Source organism: Sphaerodactylus townsendi, linkage group LG01, assembly GCF_021028975.2.
Source record: "Sphaerodactylus townsendi isolate TG3544 linkage group LG01, MPM_Stown_v2.3, whole genome shotgun sequence".
In the NCBI taxonomy this organism is placed as follows: domain Eukaryota; kingdom Metazoa; phylum Chordata; class Lepidosauria; order Squamata; family Sphaerodactylidae; genus Sphaerodactylus; species Sphaerodactylus townsendi.
Window position 1 is genome coordinate 6,961,011 of NC_059425.1, and position 12,696 is coordinate 6,973,706.

A 12,696-nucleotide genomic window follows, 5' to 3' on the forward strand; every position below is an offset into this window, starting at 1 on the left:
CCCTCTCCCCCACCTCATCATTTTCATTTAGTTAGTTCAGTTCATATGCCTACCTCTCCGCAAGGGCTCAGGGCGGCTTACAATAATAAAACACAACATAGTAAAACTCAGCAAACAATTAAAACTGCTGTTAATAATTAAAATCAAGTCCTTGTAATTTATAACGCCAATAAAGGCTTCTGTCTGAAAAACAAGTCCAACTAATTAAAATACAATTGAAATTAAAACCTATTTAAAGCTTTAAAGCCCGGGTGGGATTACACGGCCGACAACAGATGTAAATCCAGTGGTGGGGATCCAAAACATTTTAATAACAGGTTCCGATGGTGGGTGGGATTCAGGAAACAGTGGCGCCACCAAGATTACCATCCGCAAGACCTCCAGCCCCTATTGGGCGGGAGGTTGCTTTAGTAACCCCTTCTCGGCACTTGGAAAAAATTAGTAACCACTTCTAGAGAAGTGAGAACTGGTTGGATCCCACCTCTGGATGTAACTGTATAGCGCAGTGGTGGCGAACCTTTGGCACTCAAGATGTTGTGGACTACAATTCCCATCAGCCCCTGCCAGCATGGCCAATTGACCATGCTGGCAGGGGCTGATGGGAATTGTAGTCCACAACATCTGGAGTGCCAAAGGTCACTCCTGCATGCTATAGTCGGAACCACTCTTCCCCTTTTGGCTACCCATCACCGTAATGGAGTTGCCCTGGACTTCTAATTTTTTTCCCAGCCCGTATTGGCACAATCAGATTACCCCTCATGTTCTGATCTAGTGCACGGTGTCATACCTACCCCCCCTACCCCCTGCTCATATTTAACTTAGTGTCCACCTGTACCCCAAGATATTGTTCTCACATTATAATTTGGTAGTGTATCCTCCATCCAGAGAGAAGGGGATGAAGAGAGAGAAAGAGGGAGGAAAGATAGAGTAAGTGGGGAAAGGGAGAGGAAGGGAGAAGAGATAGAAACTGGGGAAAGGGAGAGATGGGGGGAAGAGGAAGGGAGAAGAGAAACAAGGGAAAGGGGGAGAAGGGGAAAGGGAGAAGAGAAAAAACGGGAAAGGGAGAGAAGGGGGAAGACAGAGAAATGTGGAAAAGGGAGAGGAAGGGGAGAAGGGAGCGAAAGGGGCCTTCCCTTGACCCGTCCTCATTACGTCTCTGCATACAGAAGGTCCCACGTTCAATCATTGGCATCCACAGCTAAAAGGAACAGGTAAAAGGTTGTGTGAAAGGCCTTCGCCTGAGACACTGCCTGAGCAGACAGTACTAACTTTTATGGACCAACAGCCTGACTCAATAAAAGGCAGCTTTGTGTGTTTAATATATCCCAGTTGCTGGGCCGGTTTCGAAAATCCCTATCCGGAACAACTGGAATTGTGTCTCCCCATTTTTGAACTAGAGGTGACACTAGACTCTGCCCGCGCCCCTTCGGAAGCCTTCCGAAGACCCAAAACTTTCAGCGGGAAAAGAATTTCCCTCTAGTCCGAAGGCTTTGAAACTGCAACTGTAACAGGTTCCCCACTGATTTTATTTGATGAAATCCTTGTTTCTCTGTTATTGTTTGGACGAGGCACACCGTCCGAGGAGGGAAGGGGGTCAGAGAGGAGGGTGTTATAAGGCAGGCTCTGTGAGAGTGGAAGAAAAGCGCTCTCCGTCCCTGCGGATTGAATTTTTTCCCCCTTGTTGTGTCTGCTGAATCACCAAAGATCTTCCCAGCCGGGCACCCGCAGTCAGTCTCTTCTTGCCTGTGACTCAGAGATGGGCCGGGCCAGACAGCAGCCAACATAACAAAAACAGAGCGCAGAGGGAAGGTTCCTTACAAACAGGTTCCGTCACATGCAAAGATACGTAACAGCCCTTTCCTAGCCAAGCCAAATCCTCCTATATCTGCCGAACAGCAGCCCAGATTTGGGTGGGGAGCCTTTATTTCATACTCAATGGTGTCTAGTGGATAAGTTCCAAAGCACAAAGATCTATCCTGCTAACACACAAGCCTCAATATAAAGTGCACTGTGCGTTTATTGCGGTAGTGTGATTCCAAACATCCACTCTACCTAACAGACTGCCACTATTTACTCTAATGCCTAATTCCAACGCATAACAAATACTTATTACCAAACACACAACTCTTACTCATAACAAACAATTAGACAGACAATTGGACATACAGAAAACCAACCACAAAGGATATGGAAGTTGGGGGATGTTAGCCCTAAACTCATCAGTTTGCACAGTCTAATTGTATTAACTTCCTCCTCTTCTTGGACTATAAAACCAAAACAATTCAGTTGTCCATAACAAAATTCCAATTAGGCACAAATCTTGGAGACCATCCAAATAGATAGGCCGTCTGAGCGCCTAAAACGGGATCTGCGGCATGTTATGAGTAAGAGTTGTGTGTTTGGTCATAAGTATTTGTTATGTGTTGGAATTGGGCATGAGAGGGGTGGACTCTTATTTGAAAGACCACGTTTGTTTCCCTACTCCTCCACATGAAGCCTACTGGGTAACCGTGGGCTAATCACGGTTCTCTCAGACTCACTGTCCTCACAAGGTGTCTGTTTTGGGGAGAAGAAAGGAAGGAGTTTTAACCCATGTTGAGACTCCTTGCAGGAGACACAAGCGGAGTATAAATCCAAATTCTTCTCTTCTTCTGGGAACACCTCTTGCCTTGACTTTGAGGCCCAGACTAGGCCAGGGGTGTCCAAACTCTGGCGCTTCAGATGGTCATGGATTACAATTCCCATCAGTCCCTGCCGGCATGGTTTGGCTACAGATGCCAGCAGGGGCTGATGGGAATTGTAGTCCATGACCATCTGAAGCACTCAGAGTTTGAACACTGGCCTAACCTAAATAACAATATTGTCAGACCTCAGAAGCTAAGCAGGGTCAGCTCTGGCTAGTCTTTGGATGGGAAATCCAGGGTTACTCTGTGCAGGAGGGCAAAACAAATGGCAAAACCACCTCTGAGAGCGTCTCTTGTTTTCCAGACATCGTGGGGTCACCATGAGTCAGCTGAGATCTGACGGCTCTTTCCGTCACCGCCCCAAAAGCCAAGCATCTTTGCATCCAGAAGAACAACTACATCGTAGAATCATAGAGTTGGCCCTTGGGGGTCTCTTCCGACTCTATGATTCTATCTAGGTGGTACAAAATTACCTGGATGCATGCAAACACTTAGAAATGATACAACAGGCTTGCTGTTATCTCCGATTTCCACCAGTGCTCCATCAACCCTGCGTGTGCTGCTTGCGATTATATACTGGTGAGACGGACACGCTTTGCAGCCATTCTGTGCACTACGTGTATGTGTGTTTGGAATAAACATGACGGGGTGGGGAAATGCCACTGTGATTCAGTGACAGATCTTGGAAACTAAGCAGGGTTAGTTAGAAAACCTTACGGGGGTGCAATGTATCAGCAGCAACTTGACAGCTGAAAGAAAGAAAGAAAGAAAGAAAGAAAGAAAGAAAGAAAGAAAGAAAGAAAGAAAGAAAGAAAGAAAGAAAGAAAGAAAGAAAGAAAGAAAGAAAGAAAGAAAGAAAGAAAGAAAGAAAGAAAGAAAGAAAGAAAGAAGCGTATATTCCAGGAGAGAAGTCTGTCAGCTGTTAGCCCTGATTGCTAAACAGAACTTCCAGTTTCAGAGGCGGTCTACCTGAGTGCCGGTTACTGGGGAAGCCCCAGTTGGGCTTTGAGTTGCCAAATCTGGGTTGGGAAATTCCTGGAAATTAGGGGACAGATCTCAGCAGGGTCTGTTATTCTCCAGTGGAAGTGATCTCTACCATCTGGAGATCAGGAGGCTGTCTACCCCAGTGGGCAGAGCCGTTGCCTTTCTGCCCCCACATGTAGGCCTTCCGCCGACAGTCTGAAAACAGGGTGCTGAAATGGATGGTCCTTCGGCCAACTCCCTTTAATTTTTGTGTAAAACGTGGGACCTGATTCTTTCCCCAATCTCTGGCTAGCTAGGAATATGTTTATTTTCTGAATTAAAATCCGAGGCAAGCGTCCCTTTTACGTTCAAATGTGTTTATTTTTATAAGAATTATAAATTACCGGCCGCCACAACAGCCCATTCCCTGTGTCACTACACAAATCACTGGTTCCCCTTGGAAGACAGAAACCTAATAGAAACAGCAGGCAGAGGCCCACCGGACCACCTCCTTAGGGGGCAGGAAATTCTGTTGTCCCCTGGTGTCAGAGGCAATCAGTTGCCCTTTAGTCTATGCCAGAATTATCTGCCCTGCAGAGGGCCTGAAATGGGAAGGCCAGAGCTGTGAACCATGCAGAGACACGCCAGGCAGCCTCCTGTTGTGTTTTGAAACTTGGGGCTCAGGCGGGACCTTCTGCAATGCCCTTTCATGCTATGTCAACCTACCCCCAAACCGCACACTGGTCACAGCTGCTGCAATCCGACCTAGACTGGAGGAGGAGGAGGAGGAGGTGGTGTTTGGATGTAAAGAGACTCAAGGTGGCTGACAAGCTCCTTTCCCTTCCTCTCCCCACAACAGACACCTTGTGAGGCAGGTGGTGGGGCTGACAGAGTCCTGAGAGAGAACTGGGACTAGCCCAAAGTCACCCAGCAGGAATGCAGGAGAGCGGAAACCCATCTCGTTCACCATTCATTCGCCTGGCGTTCATTGACCTGCTAGGCAGAAATCCAACAGGTTCCCCACAACAGACACCTTGTGAGGTAGGTGGTGGGGCTGACAAGAGTCCTGAGAGAACCGGAACTGGCCCAAAGTCACCCAGCAGGATTGTAGGAGAGCGGAAACCCATCTCGTTCCCCATTCATTCGCCGGGCATTCATTGACCTGCTAGGCAGAAATCCAACAGGTTCCCCACAACAGACACCTTGTGAGGTAGGTGGTGGGGCTGACAAGAGTCCTGAGAGAACTGGGACTGGCCCAAAGTCACCCAGCAGGAATGCAGGAGAGCGGAAACACACCATTCATTCGCCTGGCGTTCATTGACCTGCTAGGCAGCAATCCAACAGGTTCCCCACAACAGACACCTTGTGAGGTAGGTGGTGGGGCTGACAGAGTCCTGAGAGAACTGGAACTAGCCCAAAGTCACCCAGCAGGAATGCAGGAGAGCGGAAACGCATCTCGTTCCCCGTTCATTCACCTGGCGCTCATTGACCTGCTAGGCAGAAATCCAACAGGTTCCCCACAACAGACACCTTGTGAGGTAGGTGGTGGGGCTGACAAGAGTCCTGAGAGAACCGGGACCGGCCCAAAGTCACCCAGCAGGACTGTAGGAGAGCGGAAACACACCATTCATTCGCCTGGCGTTCATTGACCTGCCAGGCAGAAATCCAACAGGTTTCCCCTGCCACCCTTAGGAAGACATGCGTTCCCCCGTCCTCCCTCTTCCCCGGCAGGGCGGGCGCGACGTCTGCCCCCCGGACCTCGGCGCGGCAGGAGGGGGGGGGGGGGGGCACCTGTTGGATTTCGGCCTGCCGGGCGAGCCCGCCCTCCCCCAGGCGACGCGGTTGGGACTGGGAGCAGAGCTGGCAGGCGAGCGATTGTCTGGCTCGGCCGTGTTTAGTCTGCTGCTGCTGCCGCTGCTCCTCCTCCTCCTCGGATTGCACAAGCGGGGGTGGGGGGGAGGCTCGCCCGGCCGCCCGCCCGCCTCTCTCTGCCCGCCCCGCTCCAGACGAGCCCCGACCCCGGCTGAGCCTTCCGCCGCCTGCAGCAGGGGGGCAGCCCCGGGTGGGATGCGCGCCCCCTCCCCCGGCCCCTAAGGAGGACATGCGCCCCCCGTTTGTGCACGCGTAGCAGGTGAGTCGCGGCGGAATGGCGGGGCGCCCCCCTCTTCCTCGCCCTCCTCTGCAGGGCTGTCGCGGGGCCGGGGAGAGTTTTGCTCCCGGGTCTTGGGATCTCACCCCCCCACCCCCCGCCCCCAATCGCTTCCTTCCTACCGCACCCCCCCGCCAAACCCCCTAGATCCAAACGTGCACCCGGTCCACGCGGGGTTTGGGGGCTGTGCACGAAGTTGTGGTTCCCCGCTTGGCGTGACCCACTTCCTGGGCTCGCAGGGAGAGCATGAGGCTGGGGGGGCTCCTATTTCCACCCCCCATCCGCCCACTTTCCTTGACCCCTCCCCCTTCTTCCCTCCAAGGTCTAAGTGCTGGACTTTCTCAGGGGGACCCAGGAGTCCTGTCCGCCCCCACCCGAAAACCACTCTCCCCCCCCCCAGCCACGTCCATGAAACAACCCCCGCCCCCCCCCATCATGTCCATGAAACAAAAGCTAAGAGTCCTTGTCTGCCCCCTTGTTTTCGAGGGGAGGTTCTTCAACTTCTCCCTCCTGACCATTACTTGCAGTTTGCCCTGTAGCAGGCTCTGATCAGTAGGCATGCTTTCCCTAACTTGTAACCACTAGCCTTCCTTTTCCTCCCAGTGACTTGTTGCAGTTCTGCAGGGTCTGAAAGGCAGAGCTGTTCCTCCAGACCCATCGTGGAGGTGGAAATAGTAACAACTGTGTTACTAACTGGCCTCTCTTGCTCTCCCTTACCACATTTGGGATGTTAGCTGCTATCTGGGGGGAATAGTGACTATTTTAGATCTTAATGAGCTGAGATGTTTTTAACAGTGGATGTTAATATTTTTTAAACCGAAACTGAATGGATTATGATAGTAATTTTAAATGATGTAAGCCCCCCTGAGCCCGCAAGGGGAAGGGCGACTGAAATAATGTAGTAGTAGTAGTAGTAGTAGTAGTAGTAGTAGTAGTAGTTGTTGTTGTTGTTGTTGTTGTTGTTGTTGTTGTTGTTGTTAAACCCTAGCCTTCACTTCTGCTTCCAAAGTGTAGCCTTCATTTCTCCTTTCAGAGTATAATCGCTAGCCTTCACTTCTCCTTCCAAAGTATAATCGCTAGCCTTCACTTCTCCTTCCAGAGTGTAATCACTAGTCTTCACTTTTCCTTCAGAGTGTAATCACTAGCCTTCAATGTGTAATCACTAGCCTTCACTTCTCCTTCCAGAGTATAATCACTAGCCTTCACTTTTCCTTCAGAGTGTAATCACTAGCTTTCACTGTGTAATCGCTAGCCTTCACTTCTCCTTCCAGAGTATAATCACTAGCCTTCACTTCTCCTTCCATTACTCACTAGCCTTCACTTTTCCTTCCAGAGTGCAATCACTAGCCTTCACTTCTTCCAGAGTGTAATCACTAGCCTTCACTTCTTCCAAAGTATGATCACTAGCCTTCACTTCTCCTTCAGAGTGTAATCACTAGGCTTCACTTTTCCTTCAGAGTGTAATCACTAGCCTTCACGTCTGCTTCCATTACTCACTAGCCTTCACTTTTCCTTCCAGAGTATAATCACTAGCCTTCACTTCTCCTTCCATTACTGACTAGCCTTCACTTTTCCTTCCAGAGTGCAATCACTAGCCTTCACTTCTTCCAGAGTGTAATCACTAGGCTTCACTTCTTCCAAAGTATGATCACTAGCCTTCACTTCTCCTTCAGAGTGTAATCACTAGGCTTCACTTTTCCTTCAGAGTGTAATCACTAGCCTTCACGTCTGCTTCCATTACTCACTAGCCTTCACTTTTCCTTCCAGAGTGCAATCACTAGCCTTCACTTCTCTTTCCAGAGTGCAATCACTAGCCTTCACTTCTCCTTCAGAGTGTAATCACTAGCCCTCATTTCTGCTTACAAAGTGAGCCACAAAAGCCTGGTCCCCTTCTTCCTCCTAGTGCCATGGAGAGTGAGCGCGAAGGTGTGACAGTCCTTTCCTGATTATCCCCCTACCCCATTTCCCCAAATTTCACTCTATTCCGTGCCCAGATCTTGGCTTCTGCTATTCTTCACAATCTCCTTGAATTCCGTTGCTTTATTGTCGGAGTGTAAGGAAACTCTTACAACATCCCATCATTTTCCGAAGTTTTGATTTTTTAAGTAAACGGGCAAATCTGCAGCATTTGTGTCCAGTGCATGACTGCTCGAAATGGAATTTGGGTGCAGGGGTTTTCTCTCTTGGGAACAGAAGCCGGCTCCCCGTGGTAATTTGGTGCATTTCAAAGTCCCACCAGAAGGGGCCCTGCGTGAGTCAATCAGCATTTTTTTACACCACTCCTCCGGACTCCTCTGAGCCATTAAAACATAACAAGAACCTTCATGGGTAAGACTTGAAGCTTTTCTAGCCCAGTAACCTGTTCCTAGCTGTAGTAGCCTGATGCTACTTTAAGCAAGCAAGGCCTTCCCCCTGTACCTGAAGCTGCCAAGTCAGAGATATACTGCCTCTAAACCTGGAGGTTCTACAGAGCTGAAATCATAGCAGCTTCCACAGGCAACCACCAGTGAACATATGTCGGCCACTTTTGCATCCTAACTAAGAGAAATCCAAAAAAGTTAAGACAGAGGTTCCCACCTTAAAGTGTTGGGTATTATACACATCTGCAGCGAATGTCAGATCTAGCTCAGCATTTAGCATCTGATGCATACCTGCTCTAATTTATTTTAACAAATCGAGTTTCTCATCCTCATGAATCTGGAGATGTATCTTGTATAAGCTGGTTTGTATTCCCCGCATGCACACCTGTAGCATACCTGCTTTCATTTTTTAAAATCAAGTTCCCAGACCTCATGGATCTGGAGGTATATCTTACATAAGCTTGGTTTCCTTCACTTGCGTCTGAAGCATGCCTGCTTTCATTTTTTAAGAAAATCAGGCTTCTAGTCCTAATGGATCTGGAGAAATATCTTATGTAAGCTTGGTTTCCTTACCTTATGTAGGGAATAATATATAATATGTAAGTAATATATCTTGCACAAGCATCTGAAACATATCTGCTTTCACTTTTGAAAAAGAAAGTTAAGTTTCTAGTCCACATGGATTTTTTGTATGTTTGTTTCTATTCCCCAACATACACACACTTGTATGCCTAGTTTCAATTTTTTAAAAAATCAAGTTTCTAGTCTGCATTGATCTGAAGGTATATCTTGCATAAAATTGGTTTCCTTCACCTGTATCTGAAATGTACCCGCTTTCATGTTGTTAAAAGAAAATCAAGTTTTAGTCCACATGGCTCTAGAGACATATATTATGTAAACTTGTTTCTATTCCCCTCACATGTTCCTCCTTTAATTTTTTTGAAAATCAAGTTTCTAGTCCACATTGATCAGGAGGTATATCTTGCATAAGATTGGTTTCCTCCACCTGCCTCTGAAATATACCTGCTTTCATTTTTTCATAAGATTGATTTCCTTCACCTGTATCTGAAATACGCCTGCTTTCATTTTTTAAAAAGAAAATCAAGTTTCTCGTTTGCATTGATCTGAAGGTATATCTTGCATTCACAAACACGCATGGCACATAGGCGCTGGCTCAAGCAATTTATGTTACCTGTTAGTTACTTGTATGCCAAATTGTTGGCTATTAGACTTATCAAACTATTATATCTCCATAACACATATATATCTTAAGGTGAGATGGTCGCTTTTAACCGGGGTGCCGAGGGAGCAGGGTGGGTTGAGTATTGTCTAAGTGCCATGCAGATTGGCCTTCACTGCCTTCAGGCTCCGTTTCCAGCCTCTCTGTCACGGGGGGAGCGGGAAACGGGAGCACCCCAGAAGGCAGTGTGCTCCTGCGGCTGCGCAGGAGGCTGCCACACTGCCTTGCGCCCCAGAAGGCAGTGCGGCAGCCTTCCAAAACCCGGGACACTTGAAAAAACCCACAGGACGCAGGACAAGTTGTTTCAAGGCGGGACTGTCCCGCCAAAAGCGGGATGTCTGGTCAGCCTAATATATCTCCACTTTAAATCCAATTCTTGCAACAATTTATTACAAGACAACCTTCTGTCAAGTCCATAATCATGTATTTGTTAACCCAACAACGTCCATAATCTTGTAAATATTATTGCATCAATGTCACCCGTTGTGACTGTAATACAAGTTCATAACAATTAATGAAAATCCTGAATTGGTGGCTTGAATTACTTATAAATACCGTCCCAGTTCAAGGGCAGTCAATTTTCTCATCGTTTTCAGTTGTATACATTTCAATCCGCTCCATTGTACTTCCCGCTTTCATGTTTTTAAAAAGGAAGTCAAGTTTCTAGCCCTCGTGGATCTAGAGACATATTTCAGCTGTGCTTGTTCTCCCGCCCTCCAGAGACCAGCTGCTGTTGCCATGTCCTTGAACCAGCCCAGCAGCAGCGACGCCTGCCTGAGCATCGTGCACAGCCTGCTGTGCCACCGGCAAGGCGGAGAGAACGAATCCTTCGCCAAGCGTGCCATCGAGAGCTTGGTGAAGAAGCTGAAGGAGAAGAAGGACGAGCTGGACTCGCTCATCACAGCCATCACCACCAACGGCGTCCATCCCAGCAAGTGCGTCACCATCCAGCGCACCCTCGATGGCCGTCTCCAGGTGAGCAGGCGTGCCTGGCACACTGGGGGCCCAGATAGGTTTCTCTTCCCTCTAGAAGAAGAGTTTGGATTTATATTCCCCCCTTTCTCTCCTGCAGGAGACTCAAAGGGGCTGACAATCTCCTTGCCCTTCCCCCCTCACAACAAACACCCTGTGAGGTTGGTGGGGCTGAGAGAGCTCTGAAAAGCTGTGACTAGCCCAGGGGTCTGCAACCTGCGGCTCTGGAGCCACATGCGGCTCTTTCAGCCTTATACTGCAGCTCCACGTGGCCTGGAGGGGTAAGGCGGTGGGCATGCTCCCCTCCAGCCCCTCCCAGAGCAGCTTGGAAGGGAAAGGTGGAGTCGAGGGGGGCCGAACAAGAGGTGTGCAGCTCACGCATGCGTGAGGCAGCTTGCTGTCCCCTCCACTCCACCTCTCCTCTTCCCAGCATTGTGTCATCAGATGGGCTGTAGGGACACACCCACGCTGCCCTCCGACCCCAGGAGGTCGGAGGGTAGCATGGACGTGTCCCTCCAGAGCAGCCGCCATCCCCCCTCTTCCATCCCTGCAGCAGCCATCCCCCCTCTGCCTCACGGTGCCTGCTCCGTCAGTCAGAGGGGGTTTCCCTACACAGCACCTCCGCCTCCCAGCACTGGAAGGAAAGGTGAGTGGAGGGGCCGAACCAGAGGCTACTCCGTGTGGAGCCGCCTCTTCGGCTCGGTAGATCTTCAGGGCTGTGGAAAACAGGTCCAAATGGCTCTTTGGGTGGTAAAGTTTGCTGACCCCTGGACTAGCCCAAGGTCACCCAGTGGCATGTGTTGGAGTGCACAAGCTAATCTGATTCACCAGAGAAGCCTCTACAGCTCAGGCGGCAGAGTGGGGAATCAAACTCAGTTCGCGAGATTACAGTGCACCTGCTCTTAACCACTGCGCCTCGCTGGGACCACGTTGGGAAGTTATGGCTCAGATCCCATCCCGGCTGGGCTTCGTGCTCTGTGGCTGAATTTCTGCGTTGGAGACAGAAGGTCCCAGATCCAAACAAGAGTGTGTTGTGAAGGCAGGAAGAAGACAAGAAGGGTTGGATTTATACCCTGCTTTTGTCAATCAAAAGGGAGCTCAACGCGGCTTACGACTCTTTCCCTTCCTCTCCCCGCAGCAGACACCTTGTGAGGCCGGTGGGGCTGAGAGAGTTCTGAGAGAACTGTGACTGGCCCAAGGTCACCCAGCAGGCTTCATGAGGAGGGGTGGGTAAACAAATCCAGTTCACCAGATTAGAGTCTGTTGCTCATGTGGAGGAGTAGGAAACCAAGCCCGGCTCTCCAGATTAGAATCTATGGCTCTTAACCCCTACACCACGCTGTTTCAAGGTTCCTACCTTGAAATACAGAATGGGAAAGCTTCAAACCTCCCTGAGGGATATAAGGCAGTGTGGCTCTTTGAGGGGCTGAGTACCCCTGCTTCGAAGACCTGGCTACAAGTCCCTATTTACCTGGAAACTTTTAGGATGACCTGGAGCCAGTCATTCTCAGTCTAGCCTACCGTGCAGGGTTGCTATGAAGATACCCTAGAAGAGAGGAGAACCATTGTTTGACGCTGGGAGAGTTTGGCTCAGCGGTGGAGCAGAAAGTCCCAGTTTCTGAAGGAAGAATAGGGAGACCTTTCTCTGCCTGGGAACCCGGAGGGGTGCTGCCGGTCAGAGCAGACATCGCCGGGCTCAACCCCACAAGTCTGAGCCTGCTCACACTGTATTAGGGAAGGGCCCATAGTGCAGTGGTACAGCACTTACTTTGCCGGCATCTCAGGTATTAGGAAGGCTCTTTCTTTGAGCCCTGTGGAAAGCAGCTGCCAATCAGAGCAGGCAGGGCTGAGTATGGTGGGCTCAAAGCCTGACTCTGGCTAAGACAGTGACGGCGAACCTTTTCCCCGAGACCGGAAGTGCTCCAATTGGCAAACCTCCAAAACCCACGTATTTATACTTAAAGTGCCAACATAATGCAATTTAACCTGGATACTGAGGTTTTAGTTTAGAAAAAACAGCGAATTTGGCCCCGAGGCATGTGTTACGCAGGAGTAAGCTTGGTGGTAGTCGGTGGCTTTGCTTTGAAGCAACCATGCAACTCTTCCAACTGGTGAATCACGACCCTAGGAGGGTTTACTCAGAAGCAAGCCCCATTGCCAACAACCGAGCTTACTCCCAGGTAAAGGATTGCGCTTTAGTTCTTCACATGAAAATCAGTGGAGTTTAACAGCACTTAACAGGGTTAGCTACACTGCTTCCCCAAAACTAGGTCTTAAGTTTAATGCTAATAATTGAGCCCAGCAGCCCAGGCCAGCCTAGATGTGTGT

General features: G+C 49.5%; 1 protein-coding gene across 3 annotated transcripts in view; it reads left to right on the forward strand.

Moving 5' to 3' along the window:
* Positions 1-5,522: 5,522 nt before the first annotated feature.
* The window catches only part of LOC125440182 (mothers against decapentaplegic homolog 4-like), a 32,739-nt gene continuing 25,565 nt past the window's right edge, over positions 5,523-12,696 (forward strand). For 2 of the 3 annotated variants that reach the window (XM_048509856.1, XM_048509872.1), the window contains exons 1-2: positions 5,523-5,778; positions 10,117-10,371. In XM_048509856.1, the coding sequence (XP_048365813.1) occupies positions 10,135-10,371 (237 nt within the window). In that variant the 5' untranslated portion in view covers positions 5,523-5,778; positions 10,117-10,134. Of the gene's footprint in view, positions 5,779-8,102; positions 8,125-10,116; positions 10,372-12,696 lie in introns of those variants that run through there. The other variant, XM_048509864.1, reaches the window with a different exon arrangement.